The 16947-nt window shown below is 38.3% G+C and overlaps 2 protein-coding genes across 2 annotated transcripts in view; both read right to left on the minus strand.

Annotated features, from left to right (window-relative positions):
* Window positions 1-232: 232 nt before the first annotated feature.
* LOC140236497 (uncharacterized) lies at window positions 233-16692 on the minus strand. Its single transcript, XM_072316418.1, has 3 exons — window positions 16689-16692; window positions 15907-16029; window positions 233-2646 (listed from the first exon to the last, which is right to left on the minus strand). The coding sequence occupies exons 1-3, from the start codon at window positions 16690-16692 to the stop codon at window positions 233-235; spliced, it is 2541 nt and encodes an 846-aa protein (XP_072172519.1).
* The window catches only part of LOC140236947 (uncharacterized), a 40585-nt gene continuing 39049 nt past the window's right edge, over window positions 15412-16947 (minus strand). Inside the window, exon 8 of the mRNA XM_072316892.1 lies at window positions 15412-16029. The gene's annotated coding sequence lies outside the window, so the exon portion shown is untranslated. The remainder of the gene's footprint in view (window positions 16030-16947) is intronic.

Below are 16947 nucleotides of genomic sequence, written 5' to 3' on the forward strand. Positions count from 1 at the left end.
ATGTGTAAATTAAAACTAGTGGTCCTGAAAAGGACCGTTGGGTTGTATGGAAGGAAGAAATAAAAAGAAAAGAAGAAAGAAGAGAACAGAACAGAAAGAAAAGAAAAGATAAGTAGTGTAGAAACAGACAAAAGTGTAAGAGAGAGAGAGAGAGAGAGAAAAGAGAAATGAAACACTGAGTAAAGGTACACAGCTAGTGAAAGTAGAACAAGAAGTCTAGTTATAAGAATAACTAGGAGAACCGAGGAACTTGACGTTTCGGGCAGGTTGACTGTCCTTCGTCAGAAGTGAAGCGTGATCTGAGGGGAGGCGGGCTATATATGGAGAATGCGGACCTAGATGGAAGAGGTCGGTCGAGGCGGGCTCGCAGGCGGGCTGAGCGTCGGCTGTTGGTGGAGTGTTGTGGTCGTTGATGCGTTCTATTGTTCTTGGAGTGTGTTAGTGGCGGAGTACATCTGTGAGGGCTAACTTGGCTGTTAGTAGGTCGTGGCCGGAGATTGGAGTCTGGGTTAGTAGATGGGGTGGACGCCGGTGGTGTGAATGAATTGTGTCGGTGAGGGCGTCTTCTGGAACCAGCGATAGGTGTGGTCGTGAGTGGAAGGCGCGGTTGACGTCGTGGGCGCTGTTGTGAAGAGGTGGGGGAAGAGTTATGAGAGGAAGAAGTAGAGGGGGGAATGTGCTGTGGAGAGAGTGTGTTGTTGTTGTCATTGTTGCTGTTTGATTGTTTGTTGATGAGAGGAAGCCAGATGTTGTTGATGTGGAGTCCAGTATCCTGTGTGACAGTGTCGTGTGTTTGAATTTCTATGGCTTCTCTGATGCGTCGTGTGTTCCAGTTTTTGATGGATGTGATGAGTTTGCTGTCTTCCCAGTTGATGTGATGTTCCGACTGTTGAGCGTGTTTCACGATGGCTGACTTTTCCCATTCCGAACGTCTGTAGCATGTTTTGTGTTCTTTCAGTCTGGTCTCTAGCGATCTCCCTGTTTCACCTATGTAGACTTTGCCGCATTCGCATGGGATACGGTAGACACCTGGTTGTTTGTGTCTGGAGTGCTTGTCTTTGTGTGAGTGCAATGAATTGTGAAGTTTGTTGGAAGATGTATGACGGACCTGGATGTTGGCGGACTTGAAGATGCGTTGTAGTTTGTGCGAGGTGGCGCCGAGGTAGGGAAGATTTACAGTTGTGATGGGCTGTTCCTTGGCTGCTTGGTTGGGATGAGAAGGTGCTTGAGTGTTGATTTTGTGCTTGGGGTATTGGTTGATAGTGGTGAGTGTGTCTGTGATATGTTCGAGTTCTTGTCGAAGATGTTCTTTGTCGCTGATTTGATGAGCACGTCGGACGAGAGCGTTCGGTACTGACTGACGGACTGCTGGATGATGGAAGGAGCGGTAGTGAAGATATCTGTCTGTGTGAGTGGGTTTGCGGTAGACCTGGTGAGAGAAAGTGCCAGCGTTGGTCTTTGTGACGAGAACATCGAGGAAGGGGAGAGAATGGTTGTGTTCCGTTTCCACTGTGAATGAGATGTTGGAATGTTGTTCGTTGAGGTGTGTGAGGAAGTCGTCCAGTTGATCTGCTTGGTGTGGCCAGATGGTGAAGATGTCGTCGACATACCGGAGCCAGAGTGAAGGTTTGTGCTGTGCCGTGGCTAGTGCGTGACTTTCGAAATGTTCCATGTAAATGTTGGCAATGATCGGTGAGAGGGGGGAGCCCATGGCTGCGCCTTGTTGCTGTTTGTAGTGTGTGTCCCTCCATCGGAAGGAGGTAGAATTGAGACATGTGAGGAGGAGGTCGTGTATCTGTTGTGGTGTGAGTTGTGTTCTGGAAGAAAGAGAAGGGTCATCGGTGAGACGTTGTTTGATGATGTCACAGGCTTCGTTGACAGGAACGCTGGTGAAGAGTGATTCTACATCAAAGCTGACGAGGGTGTCTGTAGGGTTGATAGTAGTTTGAGAGAGAATGTCAATGAAGTGTTTGGAATTGTTAATGTGGTGGTCTGTGTTGCCAACGAGTGGCTGTAGAATGTCTGACAGGTGTTTGGCTGTTTCGTAGCAAGGGGAACCTCGTGTAGAAATGATGGGGCGGAGAGGCACTGATGGCTTGTGAATTTTGGGTTGCCCGAAGAGGATGGGACATCTGCTGGAGGAGGCACGGAGTCTGAAATAAAGCTGTTGAGGAAGGGCATTTGATCGATGAAGTTCGAGGAGCTTGGCGTTGAGTTTCCTCTCGGTGGCAGGAGTCGGGTCACGTTTCAGTTCGGTGTATGTGGGGGTGTGAAGGATGTCTTGTATCTTTTGTTCGTATTGTGTTTTGTCCATGACGACCGTGGCGTTGCCTTTGTCTGCTTGAATGATATGGATGGATGCGTTGCTTTGTAGAGTCTTCACCGCTGTTCGTTCTTCTTTGTTGAGGTTGGGCTGCGGTGGCTTGGCTGTGGAGAGAGCTTGAGTGACAAGGAGTCGAATGTTGTCGGCTGCGGCTTTGTTCAGGTATCTGAGCTTGGGTTCCGTTTGTTGTATGATTTCTGTGAAAGGAATCTTCTTGGGTGGTGTTGCGAAGTTAAGCCCAAGGGATAACACGTTGTGTTCGGCTTGTGTGAGGTTGTGCTGGCTTAAATTGACAACGGTGTTGCGGGCGGCGGGCGGCTTGTCTCGTGTGTATGTATGGGTATGGTTGTTCAAAATTTCTTTGCAAACCTTTGCGAATTTGTATTTTCGCTAACAGTTGCAAACATTCGCAAAACACTTGTAAGAATTCGCAAACGGTCGTAATACGGTGTCGCAAACATTTTTATTTGATTCGCCACTGCTAGCGAACAAGTAACCATATGGTTCCTATATAAAAGCTTCTGAAACAGACAAGGTTCCACTCTAAGAAAGTTCTTGAAGCTCTTGACATCTCCATCATGTAATTGCTGCAAGTCTGTCCTCTGCAACCACTCTCTGACCCAAACAGTCTTTCTTTTCTTCTTCCTTTCTTGTTTTTCTTTATTTTATTTCTCTTATGCTGCACAATAGCTGTAGCAGCTCTTCAAGGATAGCAACACATTGAGCCTCTTCTTGGCAGAAATTTATTTCCATATACTGGAAATCCATCTTGAACGGTTGTCACGAGATCTGAATTCAGTGGAAGGTTTTACGTTCGTTTTATGGGTCTGACTATACATAATCGCCTGGTACTTTTCTAGGTCCAAGAACATTCGCAAAATTGTCGCAAAGGATTTGCAAACAGTTGCTAATATTTGCAAAACTGTCGCTAACATTTGCAAAATTGTCGCTAACATTTGCTAACATTCGCTAATAGTCGCCACCTGTGTTTCGCAAACACTTTCGCAAACATTCGCTGAAGTGTTGCTAATTGTCACTAAACATCGCTAAAAGTCGCTATCTGTCGCTAATGGCAGAAGCGAACTTTGATTTTTCACAAACATTCTTCAGAAAAGTTGGCGAATCTCAAATTCGCTACGTTCGCAAACGTTCGCCGCTCAGTGAGATACCAGCTTTAGCTGGCTGTGGAAGGAACATATCATTATGCTATGTTATGTCATATGATAGTATTTACGTTTTAGCTATCATTATTTAGCAAGCATTTTCACATTTTTTTAAAGAAAAAGATTATGCAACAACAAAAAGAATGTTTATAGAGCTGCGTAATGCCCATGTTCTTGTGTAATCAACAGCCACTAGATAAAGAAAACACCTGTGGCTCACATACTTGTGCCTTTTATACTGCACTCCACTCTTTGTATATTCTCCTCACAGCTCCCTGCTTCAAAAGCACACACACAATAAAAGAACAGACACCAAATGTGCATAGAAATAATCTACTCATTTTTAATGACACATTTTTTTTCCCCAAATGAGATGTGCTTGATAAAAGGAATAAAATAGAATGATGCTCATAATTTAGACACAACAACCTTGAGAAAACGACAAAGCATCTTTACAAGCACGAAATTTCAGTTATATTGTACATTATACAGTGAAACCAACGATCATTTGTTATACACAAATCTTATTTACACATGTTGTATTGTCAGTTTCAAACACACAGGGAATGCTGTCATTAACTAACATACATTTTTTTTTTTTTTCAAATCCTTCAAGCTGAACCCTCTCTACTCCTGCAGTTATTTTTTTTTTTTCCTATTTCTCTTTTGTTTCTGCAGGGGGGGGGGGGGGTTACTGGTGCGCATGATACATATAGCACATACAGTATACGCTACATACAACACCTAGAAATGATTTCAACAAAGTTCAGGGGTATGAAGACGTGGATAGTAATACTGTAAAAGTGGATATTTCCGCACTAGTAATTTTTTGGCGCTCGGCCAAGTAAGATGAATTTTGCGTTTTTGTAATTGCGCAGAATCAAGAGCTCAACTACTGGAGCATATGGCAAGCATAATATATTTCTATGCTTTAATTTTTGCGCAAGAGTCTGGTTGTGCAAAATGTGTGAAAATTTCAACACCTCAAAATTGTCCACTTTTGCAGTATCCCTAATCCTGACATACAGGAAACCAGACACAAACCTAAAGTAAATTGGCCAAATATGATTGGTTGGTTGAAAAGGTTGTGTATCTCCCAACTGACAGTGAAACACAAACAGTATCATTTGTGCAAATCACAGCATGACAGATTTAAGCACATCCTTTGCATTCGGAATTCCACCTACCAGGTAAAGGTGGCAGAAATTGAACTTGTACTCATTCCATTGATCACTCTTCCTCAGACCAGTGCACAGATTGCCTGGAAAGATTTGCTGGTGATATTCATTAACAAACTCGGTTTGTAGATTGAAGGAACTCACTGAGTGTCTCTCAGGGACAATTTTAAACAAATGTGAGCAACTTCTGATTTAGATACAATCTCACATTCTAGAGTATAAATGGACCCCCCCCCCCCCACACACACACACACACTTTAATACATTTAAAAGTATGTTGATGCCATAATACATGTAGATGCAACTTTTTGTTTTCAAAGAGTGCTACACCAAACAAGATATGTATATTTTTTCTGTAATCTCATGGGGTTGTGGTTATGCCTTCACAACAGCTACGATTTGTTATACTTCAGTTGAATGAGTGACTGATCTCTTGCAAAACAGGGTGGGCAAACTTTGATCATAAAATTGTATGTACAGGATATGAGCAACAAGCATGATCTTATCCAAGCACTCTTTCGGTGGTACATGTACTGTTAATGGATGTGGAAGAGGGTAGTTACAACAATTATGAAAATATGACTGCCTTTAATAGTGTTATTCCAAAGTTCAACATCTACATATTGCACCTTTTATACACATTTCTACATAAAATACATGTAGTCTTTTTCCCTGAAATGGTACGATGCAAAATGTCAACGAGAGCAAAGCCAAAGGGGACAAAAATCCAACCCCGATCACTCATACTGGCAAGTTCTTTCCCATTCATTCAATATGTTTTTTTTTCCAGGATTTCAAATAATCCTCTGCACTTCATACGCTGAATACATGTACCTTAATGGACAATGACATAGTGTGTCATGTGTATTACATCATAATCACATCTTGCGTGTTACCTCTATATGGTCTAATTCTACACAGAATTGAGTCTGGCATTGCTTGTTTGTGTTAATATTTCTGTTGCACCCTGCATTAATTGCATTAAATAGTAAGCACACAAAGTATGAAACATAATCTATACTGGTTTGCATCAAAAAGGCAGAAATATTTGCCTGAAATACGGTATGGCTTCTACATGCTATATATGTCAATAAACATAGCCTCAACATATAAAAAGTTGTCAAGAATTATTTCATTGGAATATGACAAACAATTGTAATCAGTAATTTCTTCATTGCCAGACTATGTATGGTTTCTCACAATCTTTGAAGACCAAAGTGAATCAACAGCAAGTATGCACAAAGGAAGAGAATAATGTATGGGAACAGCAAGCCTTAAATGATGTACACTCTGGAATATTCTACATAAAAACTGCTCTGTTGCTGTAAGCCTACTACAGCAACAATATAGGCCCAAGATATAAAGAGTTGATTGTCTGACCAAAGTACATCAGATGCTCAAGAATACAATATTCATCATTCAGTATTGCAATATCATCCAAAGAAAAGTGTACCTATGGAATGTATGGAGAAAATATATCCACATACATGTACTAGTACTTATGGAAAATATGTAGTTGTTGTTTGAGCAGTCCCTACTGTTACAAAAAAAACCCAACAACAACAACAAAAATGGGCCCGCAAAAGTAAATGTTGTGCTTGTCATAAGAAACATGGATAAAAGTCATCAGTATCTCCTGAGTCAATGTATATCTGTGGAAGGAGAGTTGATGTAAGACATTTTAGTTGCCTGCTGCCTAACCAAGAACGTGGGACACCCGCGGCAGAAAACCAAAATTAGGATCAAGTTAAGTCAAGTATCTCATGTACCTGTCCATTTGTGTGGTAAAAAAAAATAATAATAACAATAAATGAAATAATAAATAGAAATTTTCATTCCATCAGAAAATTGTTAATTAAAGATCCTGCATGTGGAGATTCATGGGGTGGAAGGCAGGCTTGGTTTGGATATGCAATATTTAAGAATCCCTGTGACGAACTGTGTAAAGTTTTATCACTGATCTCTAAACTATGTCAGACAGTCACAGAGTCTCAACTGGAGTCGACTGTTACCAAACAAAAGCTACTGCTTCGATGCACATATTTGCTGACAGGTGTAATTTATGGTTTTGGTATGTATCCCGGTGGGCAGCGAATGAATTGGACCACAGTACACCCATGAATCCTCACCCTACTGCGTCTTGAACAGCAGCATCGCAGCAAGATGAAGTTTGTTGGCCCATCATGCAATCAAACAGTACTTGGATACTCATACCCTCCATCATAACATTTTTAGTTGCAATGTTTCACATCACACAAGTTTATTATACTGTTGGATTGAGAGACAACATACAACTTGTAAACACTCTCATCATACTTGTGAGTTATAAATGTAATACTTCAGTAGTGCTTCATATACAATTGGCTATACTCCAGTGAAGTCCCTATAGCAGCCTTGTATAATTTTGTCTACGAAAATGGCAATTAGTTTGGAAGGAGTTGATTGTTTTCGTTGGCATGGCTTGACATTGACAATAATACTGGGCAAGATATGCAAATCGGAGATTCATTATTCAGATGAATGAACACTTCATCAGCACTCTGCACAATGAAAATGAAACCCTGTAACAGCACGCCTTGTTCAAGCTCAGAAAATAAACATCCCAACTGCGGAAGAAGCACATTACTGCAGTGCACATAAATTTGTCATTCCTCCTATGATTATACATACTGGAGGGAAATGATGATGTGATATACTACCTGTATGATAATACAGAAAAATGCACCTTACAGATACATGTATGTAAAAAGCTCACAAAATACATAATAATTCAGCATGATACAATACCTGACAGCAGAAACGTTCAAAGCATTTGAAAATGCACATCCATGTCTGCAATCATCAATGGCAAGCTCAGAAAATGGAATTTTGATTCCACTGATTATTTTGTTCAAATTGTGTCATTTTCTTTGGTCATGAGCCTGTAAAGTTGTCAGATAATGTCACTAACATAGCAGGCCCGTAGCCAGGGGGGGTGCGTCGGGTGCGTACGCACCCCCCCAAATTCTGAAAGGTCCACTTTTTCATAATAACGGTTTTTAGCAATTCCCAAGATAACAATCCAAATAAATATAAAGACACATTATTATGCTACGTAAATGTGGAAGAGTACGTTTAACAATGTTAAAAATAATTGTACGAAACCCTTTTGTTGTATGAACCATCGGATCGTCCCCATGCACACAAACACAAATGTTATGTATCAATTTGTGCGAGCTATTATTTGGCACTGCATGCCATGGCCCTTGGCGCGTGTGACCGGTGTTTTTTTTTTTTTTTCCACTGGCCGCCCGAGTACGTGCGATTCGTGGATGACATTGAGGTTGACACTTGCATTTTTTCACAGGAACAGAGGTAAGTGGATGAAAATCTAATAGCCTCAAGTTTACGTATAATGTTTTTATTATGATAAGAATTAAAGAAATTTCCTCGAAATTATAACTATAATCGAAAACCTGAGACATTTTATATCTACGTCTCACAAAGATATAGTACATGTATATAAGTACATTTTGGCATGATAATGCCTGGGGATAGATTATTATGTCAACTATTTTCCATTATGAATGCATGCTCCAATCAAATTGTGAAAAGGTGGTCATGAATTAGCATTTCTTACGAACGATCAGGAGAGACAAAATGAGTCGGATTGGATTACAATTCTCACTTACAGCTTTGTAGAAGTCTGAGTCAACAGTATCACACAGTACTTCAAGACGTATTATAGTACAAACGATTTCTTGAGCCTGCACCGTTTCAGGCTCTGTTCTGGATACAGCGGTAGAAACTCATTCTTTTCTTTCTTTTTTATTTTATCATTATTTACTAATCTCTTTTCTAACTTACAGGTAGCGGATTTCTTTGCAGGCCAAATTCGGAAATGTAGTGTTGATTATTACTTATACATTTTCTCATGTTGTGACAGTTCTATTGGTTCTCATTTTAAAGTGAGCCAAAACCTAAAAAAATTTTCACTTATAATTTCCAAAGAGTATCATGCAGGCACGCAAACTCATTTTAGTTGTATTTCATTTAAATGTAATGGGTAAGAGGGTATGAGAGAGAATGGAAAGTGCTGAGCTATGAAGTAAAATGGTAAAGTAAAAAGTTTGATAGTATTACAAAAGAAACTCATTCTTTTTTGTTTGTTTATTTTATCATTATTTACTTATCTCTCTTCTAACTTAAAGGTAGTGGATCTCTTTGCAGCCAATGGCGTATCTAGGGGGGGGGGGGGGGGCAAGGGGGGCACGTGCCCCGGGCGCCACTCCTTGGGGGCGCAAAAAGAACGAAAAAAAAAAACGAAGAAGAAGAAGAAAAAAAAAAAACGAAGAAGAAGAAGAAAAAAAGAAAAGAAAAAGAAGAAGAAGAAAAAAAAAAAAAAAAACTCGCCCGGAAGGGGGAGGGAGAATGGTAAGGGGGGGGGGGGGGGGGGCAGAAAACCAAATCAAACAAGATAAAAACAAAACATGATGATGACGCGGACAAAACGACAATGTTTATTGTGTTCACACAAACATTCTATGTTCTGTGAGCTGAAATACAAAAATTTTCGGCTCGCTCGCTGCGCTCGCTCGCCAAAATTTGTATAAAAAAGAAGGTAAGAGCAAAACGTGATGATGACAAAATGGCAGTCTCTATTGTGTTCACACATGTCATTTTATATTTAGCAGGCAAAATGTTTCACGGAGCAGCGGCTGCAATTTCATTCCTTCTGAAGCGATCGCCCATTGGATCAAAAGAGGGCGTCAACGGTTTCGAACATAGGGGGGGGGGGGCGCAAAAAAACAATAACAAATCAAACAAGATAAGAACAAAACGTAATGATGACGCGGAAATATACAAATTTTGGCTCACTCGCTCGTACTAATTTAGAGTATTTTTTCAAGTCCTCAGTTTGTTGGTATAAATCGTTATCTATAAGGCCGTCACTATATTTTGATTAGAATTGTAAGATTTAATAAGCAAAAAATGACAAGAGTTTCATGATTTGTAAGCTGAAATACAAAAATTTTCTGCTCGCTCGCTGCGCTCGCTCGCCAAAATTTGTTTAAAAAAAGAGAAGAAGATAAGAACAAAACGTGACGATGACGCGGACAAAATGATAATGTCTATTGTGTTCACTCATGTCATTTTATATTTAGCAGGAAAAATGTTACACGGAGCAGCGACTGCAATTTCATTCGTTCTGAAGCGATCGCCGATTGGATCAAAAGAGGACGCCAACGGTTTCGAACATACGGGGAAGGGGGGCGCAAGAAAAAAATAAAAAAAGATAAGAAAAAAAAACGTAATGATGACGCAGAAATATACAAATTTCGGCTCACTCGCTCGTACTAATTTAGAGTATTTTTTCAAGTCCTCAGTTTGTTGGTATAAATCGTTATCTATAAGGTCGTCACTACAATTGTGAGATTTAATGAGCAAAAAATGACAAGAATTCCATGTTTTGTAAGCTGAAATACAAAAATTTTCGGCTCGCTCGCTGCGCTCGCTCGCCAAAATTTATATAAAAAAAATATAAGAACAATACGTGATGATGACGAGGACATTTACAAATTTCAGCACACTCGCGCGCACTAATTTAGAGTACTTTTTTAAGTCCTCAGTTCTTTTGGTGTAAATCGATATCTATAAGGCTGTCACTATATCTTGATTAGAATTGTAAGATTTGGTAAGCAAAAAATGACAAAAATTCCATGTTTTGTAAGCTGAAATACAAAAATTTTCGGCTCGCTCGCTGCGCTCGCTCGCCAAAATCTATCAAAATTCATTACATTTAAATCACCCTCAAAAAGATCCCTTTTAAGTGCTTGAAAAAGCATCATGCGGACTTTGTTTAAAGTCCCTACCGGGATGGGGTAGGGGTTGAAAACTTTTTTTCAGAAATTAGGGGCGCAATTTTCGTGCTTGCCCCGGGCGCCGTTTTCCCTAGATACGCCACTGTTTGCAGCCCAATTCGAAAATGCCCAGAGACAGCTAGTAACCAAATAACCTACTATGATTTAATAGATAAGAAATAACCATTCCAGTATGTATCTTAGTGTGCACAGTAAGACAGATCAAATCAAATAGGAAAACATCTGAGCACTAAGCCTGAGGTCTGAATTTGCACTCAACTTCTTCCAATGGCTAACGGATGTTTAATTTTTGAATTTCACTGACCTCCAAATTTCACAAAGAAAACCTTCTTAGCATGATGGTTAATATGACATTTGACTGATATTGGAGATGTTTGCGAATCGGATCTACTACCTTTAATATTATTAATCTAAAATGATTATTTGAAAGTTCGGAAATGCTGGAAATATCCTACCACAAGGAGGCAAAATATAAATGGTTCACATTTACAATTCATTTTGTTTTAAAAATTTTCTTATTTATTTTCGCATACCAGGCTTCAGGCAAACCAGGCTTCAGGCCTGCTAACGCGGGTATACAATAGAAAAAATAAAAGTTAAAACAACACCAGGAAAATCACTATTCTCAATTTTGCGGCGCGCTACGCGCGCAGAGTCTCGAACACAATTAAACTTTGCAACTTCCTGGCAAAATGAGTTTTTACTATTTCCTAGATGAAATACCGTAACGCGATTGCATGCAACAGACAAAAATACAAATTTCCTCGAGACTTTAAAACGTCATTAAAACAGTCAAAATTCACAATTTGCGGCGCGCTTCGCGCGCAAATTCTTATACAACTTTTGTAGTTCGGTCGTCCAAAGAAAAAAAAAAGATATATATATATATAATAGCGTGTGTGTGTGTGTGTGTGTGTGTGTGTCATCATTGGTATTGGTACCGAAGGTCCGTTTTTTTAGTGATCGCACCCCCCCTTGAAAAATCCTGGCTACGGGCCTGCATAGTATAACATGGACATTATCATTTAGGATTTTTTTTCTTCTCCCTTCAAAAACATTCCAGTGACTGAGATGTACACAAAAATACAGCATAATGTTTGCATACTATGCACACTCAGATCTTATGCATATTATGTCAAAACATTTTTATCCTGTTCAACTGGTGTCCTTTACCTCTTCTAATTGACATATAACACACACACACACACACACACACACACACACACACTTTGATATGATTTGTTTATAACTTTGTGGTTGCTTCAAAAGAAACATTTTCTTTACTGACACACTATTATGAAGAAAACTATTAAATGAAATCTATTGATGGTGGCGAGTTGAAATTTGAAAATAGACAATTAGCAAAATACAACTGGTAAGTGTGGGAAGCCTCAGGCAAGAATTATCATTGAACCAACGTTAATTTATGAAAATAAGAATAAAATATAAATTACTAGGAAACTGGCCTATTAGTATTCCAAGAGTAATTCACATGAAAGTTTAATGAGCAGTGTCACAGAACTGCTGCAATACGGCAAGAATTTCCTGGTAGAATTAGACCTGATGCTTATAGTAAAATGTATTTCCTCTTTGAAATTTTATTTGGTGGTTTGCATGTTTAAACAGACAAATGCCACAGTCAAAGTTTTTAGAGTTAAGTCATCATCTGAATGTATGAAAAGAAAACAAACTTTTCATAATACTGCACCCATTACATATCAAACCAGAAATATCTTGTAAAATATCAGTATGGAATTGCAGGATTATAGAAATGAATTAATCATTTGTTTGTGAGTCCTCAGATCTTACATCATGCCTTAAAAATAATTATTTGATTAAAAGCTGGCCAAAGTGCAAACATTCATCATTATCAGTGAATTGGAAGGCTAGCATACATCAATATTAAGTAAGTTACACCTAATAAAGTGAAAATAATAACTGATTGTGACCGTGCATCATGAAACCAACAAAAAGCCACACACCCTGATTTTATGTGAGGATTCAAAATAGGTGAAATTGGTCAACCTCGTAAATCTTAAATGTTTTATATTTTTTTATTAGAGCATTTTTTCTTCTACACTATTTCTAAGTTTTGGATCATAAAACAAATGAGAAATTGCATTCCCCCCCCCCCACTTTTTCCAGAGCACTTTTTTTAAGAGTATGGTGAGGTAGACCAAGTCTCGCAGGCCCCTTTTCATTTTTAAAACCTTTTAACCCGTTGAGGACGGACTGATTTTGCTACAACACGCATTTCCCATAGACACCTGCCCGAGTATACTCGGGACTCGTCCTCAACGGGTTAAACACTCTTCACTCTCAACTCGAATAAGAGTTGAAAAGATGTTGCTACTGCTTTGAAAGTTGATACATGAACAGAATGTGCTAATAGAGTGTGTCCTTTCAGAATCTACTCTTAACTTAAACTTTCTTTCCATCACCATCTGTACTTAGTTATACATCATTTTAAAGCTTGAAATCTGCCCTTTCAGAATCTACTCTTAACTTAAAATCCATGTCTGATGACTTTTAGTTGAATCATGATGCACAGTCACAACTAATCCTGCAATAAATTTTAAAAACCTCTCATGACTCATGATATGGCTAACATGCCAGACCTACTCATACAATTATTATGTACCATATCTTGTTTTTATAAAGTGCTTTCCCACGTAGTAGAGCTCAAAGTGCTTGATAACGCATTCTAACTCTGGCATTAGAATTTATGTGACATGAGTGAAATGTGTTGTCAATTATAAGGATGCAAGTTCTAGAGTAGGGCTTGAACCCTTGACATTCTCAATAATTGCGCAGAGCATAATCAAACCAAAGGACAACACCTCCACAAAGGTCAGATGACAGCTGAATGATATTTCAGTACAATATTTCAGTTTGTAGATGATAATGTAAATTTATATACACTTGCAGATATGTGATTTACAATGTATTTCCATTTTTCCCTCTTTTTTTGCATGTACATGTGGGTTGCATTGAAGAAAACACTAGGGAAACAGTATACAGCATCTTGAGGGCTAAATGCAGTAAACTGGCATGGCTACACTGATAAGAGTTTAAAGACCCTTATAAATAATAATAGAGCATGTTCAATATGTCCCTGTTCACACTGTGCAATTGAGCCCATGAAATATTACTATGTCAGGAAAACTGTTTTGCTGCTGATGGCACTTTCCAGACAGATACTCCTTTCACTGCAGTCAAGGTGCTTTAAAGCCAATCCTGTTCAGAGCAAGCTAGAGAAGATGTTGTGTATCTGAATGTAATGACTTGAACTTCTCAGAACATAAAACTCAGACATGATCATTTTTTTTTTGTTCTTTATGTCTTTTTATGCTTCCTTTGGGATGATGTAAAAGAGACAGCACATACTAAGTGTCACACAATATGACAAAAGGCTGACTGTCACCAAGTAAACAAGGAGTACATATAAACATGCAACACAAAATGAGATGAGAAAGAAGAATAAGATACATGAAAATTATTGGTGAAAATGGCCTACCAACACCAAGGAGGGAGGGAATATGTAAATACAACTATGAGAACTAGTAGGTGTCAAGGGATGGATGATTGAGGTAACACATTAAAATGTTGTATCAATTATCATGAGAGTAATAATGCAAACTGGTGAGTAGTCATTATATAATACCCTTTTACAACAACTTCCATTTTTAAGGCCCTTTCGCAGCAGCGACAATCACCATAACTGAAATGATTATACACACCTCACTGCCTATGACATGGAGACAAAGGAAAGGTCACCAAATGTTTTTAAAAAAAAGAAAGAAAACTTTTGCAGAAGTAATCAGCAATATGCATTATTTTTTCAATTACAAATGTTAACTGTTCTCATTGAGAGGAGTCATGCTTCATTTGACCTCTAACCTCTGACTTCACACTTCCAAATAACTTGAGCAAACCTGTTTCATTTGGGATGAGAGCAAGACCAAATCACAGGGAAAGACAAATTATTTTCATTTGGAGCATAAGGAATGATAAAATCTTGGCAAGATATATCAACTTGAGTGGAATTTGATATTGTTGATTGTTTGCTTTACCCTTGACATTTTGGCAAGAATGCATCTCATTCCACAGTCTATGGTAGCTTCAAAATTCAAAATGCAGACATAGTTTTGTTACAATTTCAGATTCTCTGAAACTTCAAATTCAAATGTTGTTATCCCAATACAACACTACGAAATAAATCACTCGTGTAAGATGTTGATGACACATTATCGTGAATATAAATCTGCTATGAAAGTTATACTGTTAAGCTAGACACATACTAACAATGTATATTTGATTGCAAGATTTACCATAATTTCTGGAATATTGAAGGTGAATTTGTGGCAAAATAATGAAAATTATAAAGGGGCTAATACATTTTGGGTGAGTATCAAATAAAAAAAAAGAAGAAGAAGAACAAATGGGCAGCTGCAAACTTTGAACAATTATGATACTGCCAACAAGTTACTATCTACTTCTGATATCTTTAAGCTAACTTCAGTTTAATGTTTTTAGTGGAACCTGGCCAAGAATAAAAAGGTGAGATTTTTGCTGACTTAATGTGAGAAGCAGCTGAAATAATTAGAGATATGCTGGTCTAGCAAGGAATTGTACTGTCCTGAAAATAAAGAATACAGAATAATGATCCATGTACATGTTCAGAATGCTCATGTAAGGTTAACATCTGATAAGTGATATGTTTGGAAGCCTTCAGACCCATGCTAAAAAAAAAACGAAGCTAACAAAGTAAAGTATATTTTCAGGATTTTGGCATCCTTCTTGATACACGTGTATATCATGTTGCTTCCCTTGCAAAAGATAAGGGTGCAGTAGATGACTTTATCACTGCAGATGGTATCCCCCCTTGAACAGATGATATGCAATGCCCCTGGAGTCCCTATGGGTGGTGAAAGCTTCTGCAAGTGAGAACAGGTAAATGTGACTGATGATATATAATATAAGCGTAAGAAGCAACTACAGAAAAGGTTCTTCTGTGCAACCCACATGTACAGGTGCAAGTGACCATTGCAATGCATAGCTATGCAATGGTCAAACAAGACCAGTTTCTATTTACATTTAGTTTTGCAGTCCAGGTCAAAAATATAAGTAAAAAATATCTCCTCAAATCCCATAATAGTTATGTCACATGTAAACAATCTCTGCTGAAAGACAGAAGTTGTTTTGATTTTTTTTTTCTTTATTCTGCCCTGGATTCTATGTCATCTCAAATGATGTGACCTTACCTTAAATAAGTAATAGCATAATAGTCAGAGATAAGAGGTTAAATAGTAAGCACACACAGTTTCTGTACTTGTAGACAGTACCAAACATTCGTTGTACTTGTTTTCCAGGTTTTCTACCAGTACTGGATGCCACACTACTGACTGGAAGTGGCACGGCTGTGGGGCAAACAGCGCCCTCATCAGCCATGTGATGAGCAGTAATGAGCAGGGGTGGGTCTAGGTGGTGTGGATTGAGACGATCTGGTGGTGAAAAAGAACGCAAGAGAAGACTGTCAAAATACGTGTCATGATCATGTGATTGATTCTTTTTTTTAAACTGATATCCTTGATGCACACATTGTATCAAACACTTACTTTCAATAGATACTCATGTCCAAACACAGTGTGGTATTCTGCAATGCAGTTTGTTCAATTTTCATTTTCAAGGTGCAATATTTCATTGATATACTTCCTTCTTGAGTACTTGTCTTCATTTCAAATACATATGCTCTTCACATACATTCAAAGAAGGGAAATTATATCATAATATGTTCCTTTGACGAGATCTGAATGAGTACATTGATGAAAGGATGCTAGATAGAAATCAATGTGAAAGAAGTTCATTAAAATACTGTATATGCCATACATTTCATGATTTGGGAGTTGAAGGATAATTTAGCAATATGATTCTCCTTTTTGCAAATATACACAGCTATTATGTCATCTAGACATCTACTGTATTGCTGTGTTGCTTAAGCATGCAATAATTTTGTGGGGAAAATTGTGTGCAATATGGTGTGCAGGAAAAATTTTGTGGGAGTAAAATACGTAAATTGCGATCTGTGTACACTATTTATGGCACAAGTCATACTATTACTGTTCTTGACCTGCTCAAAAATTGTTCCACTGCAAAGCCAAACCCATGGTAAATCATCAGTCTCAAAAGCAAACAAAAGAAAGGATAAAAGCTCTCTAATGGCAAACAAGAGCAATGATCAATATGCTACTAAAGTAAAAAACAAAAACAAAAACAAAAACAAAAAACAATTAAAAACAAACAACTAAAGTTACACAGTGGTAGTGTTGTAACATCAGTGTCAAGTCACTCACATTGATGCTAGCAAGCGATGAGATTATAGTTACTACATGGCATGGCACAATGTATTTACTATTAAAGCG

The sequence above is a fragment of the Diadema setosum genome, chromosome 13, assembly GCF_964275005.1.
Source record: "Diadema setosum chromosome 13, eeDiaSeto1, whole genome shotgun sequence".
Lineage (NCBI taxonomy): Eukaryota > Metazoa > Echinodermata > Echinoidea > Diadematoida > Diadematidae > Diadema > Diadema setosum.

Bases quoted from the DNA above. Each gene is read 5' to 3' on its own strand.
- LOC140236497 (XM_072316418.1), bottom strand. The intron at 2,647-15,906 runs GTAGAAAACCTG...CATACACACGAG, and splicing joins TAGTGTGGCATCCAGTACTG to ACAAGCCGCCCGCCGCCCGC.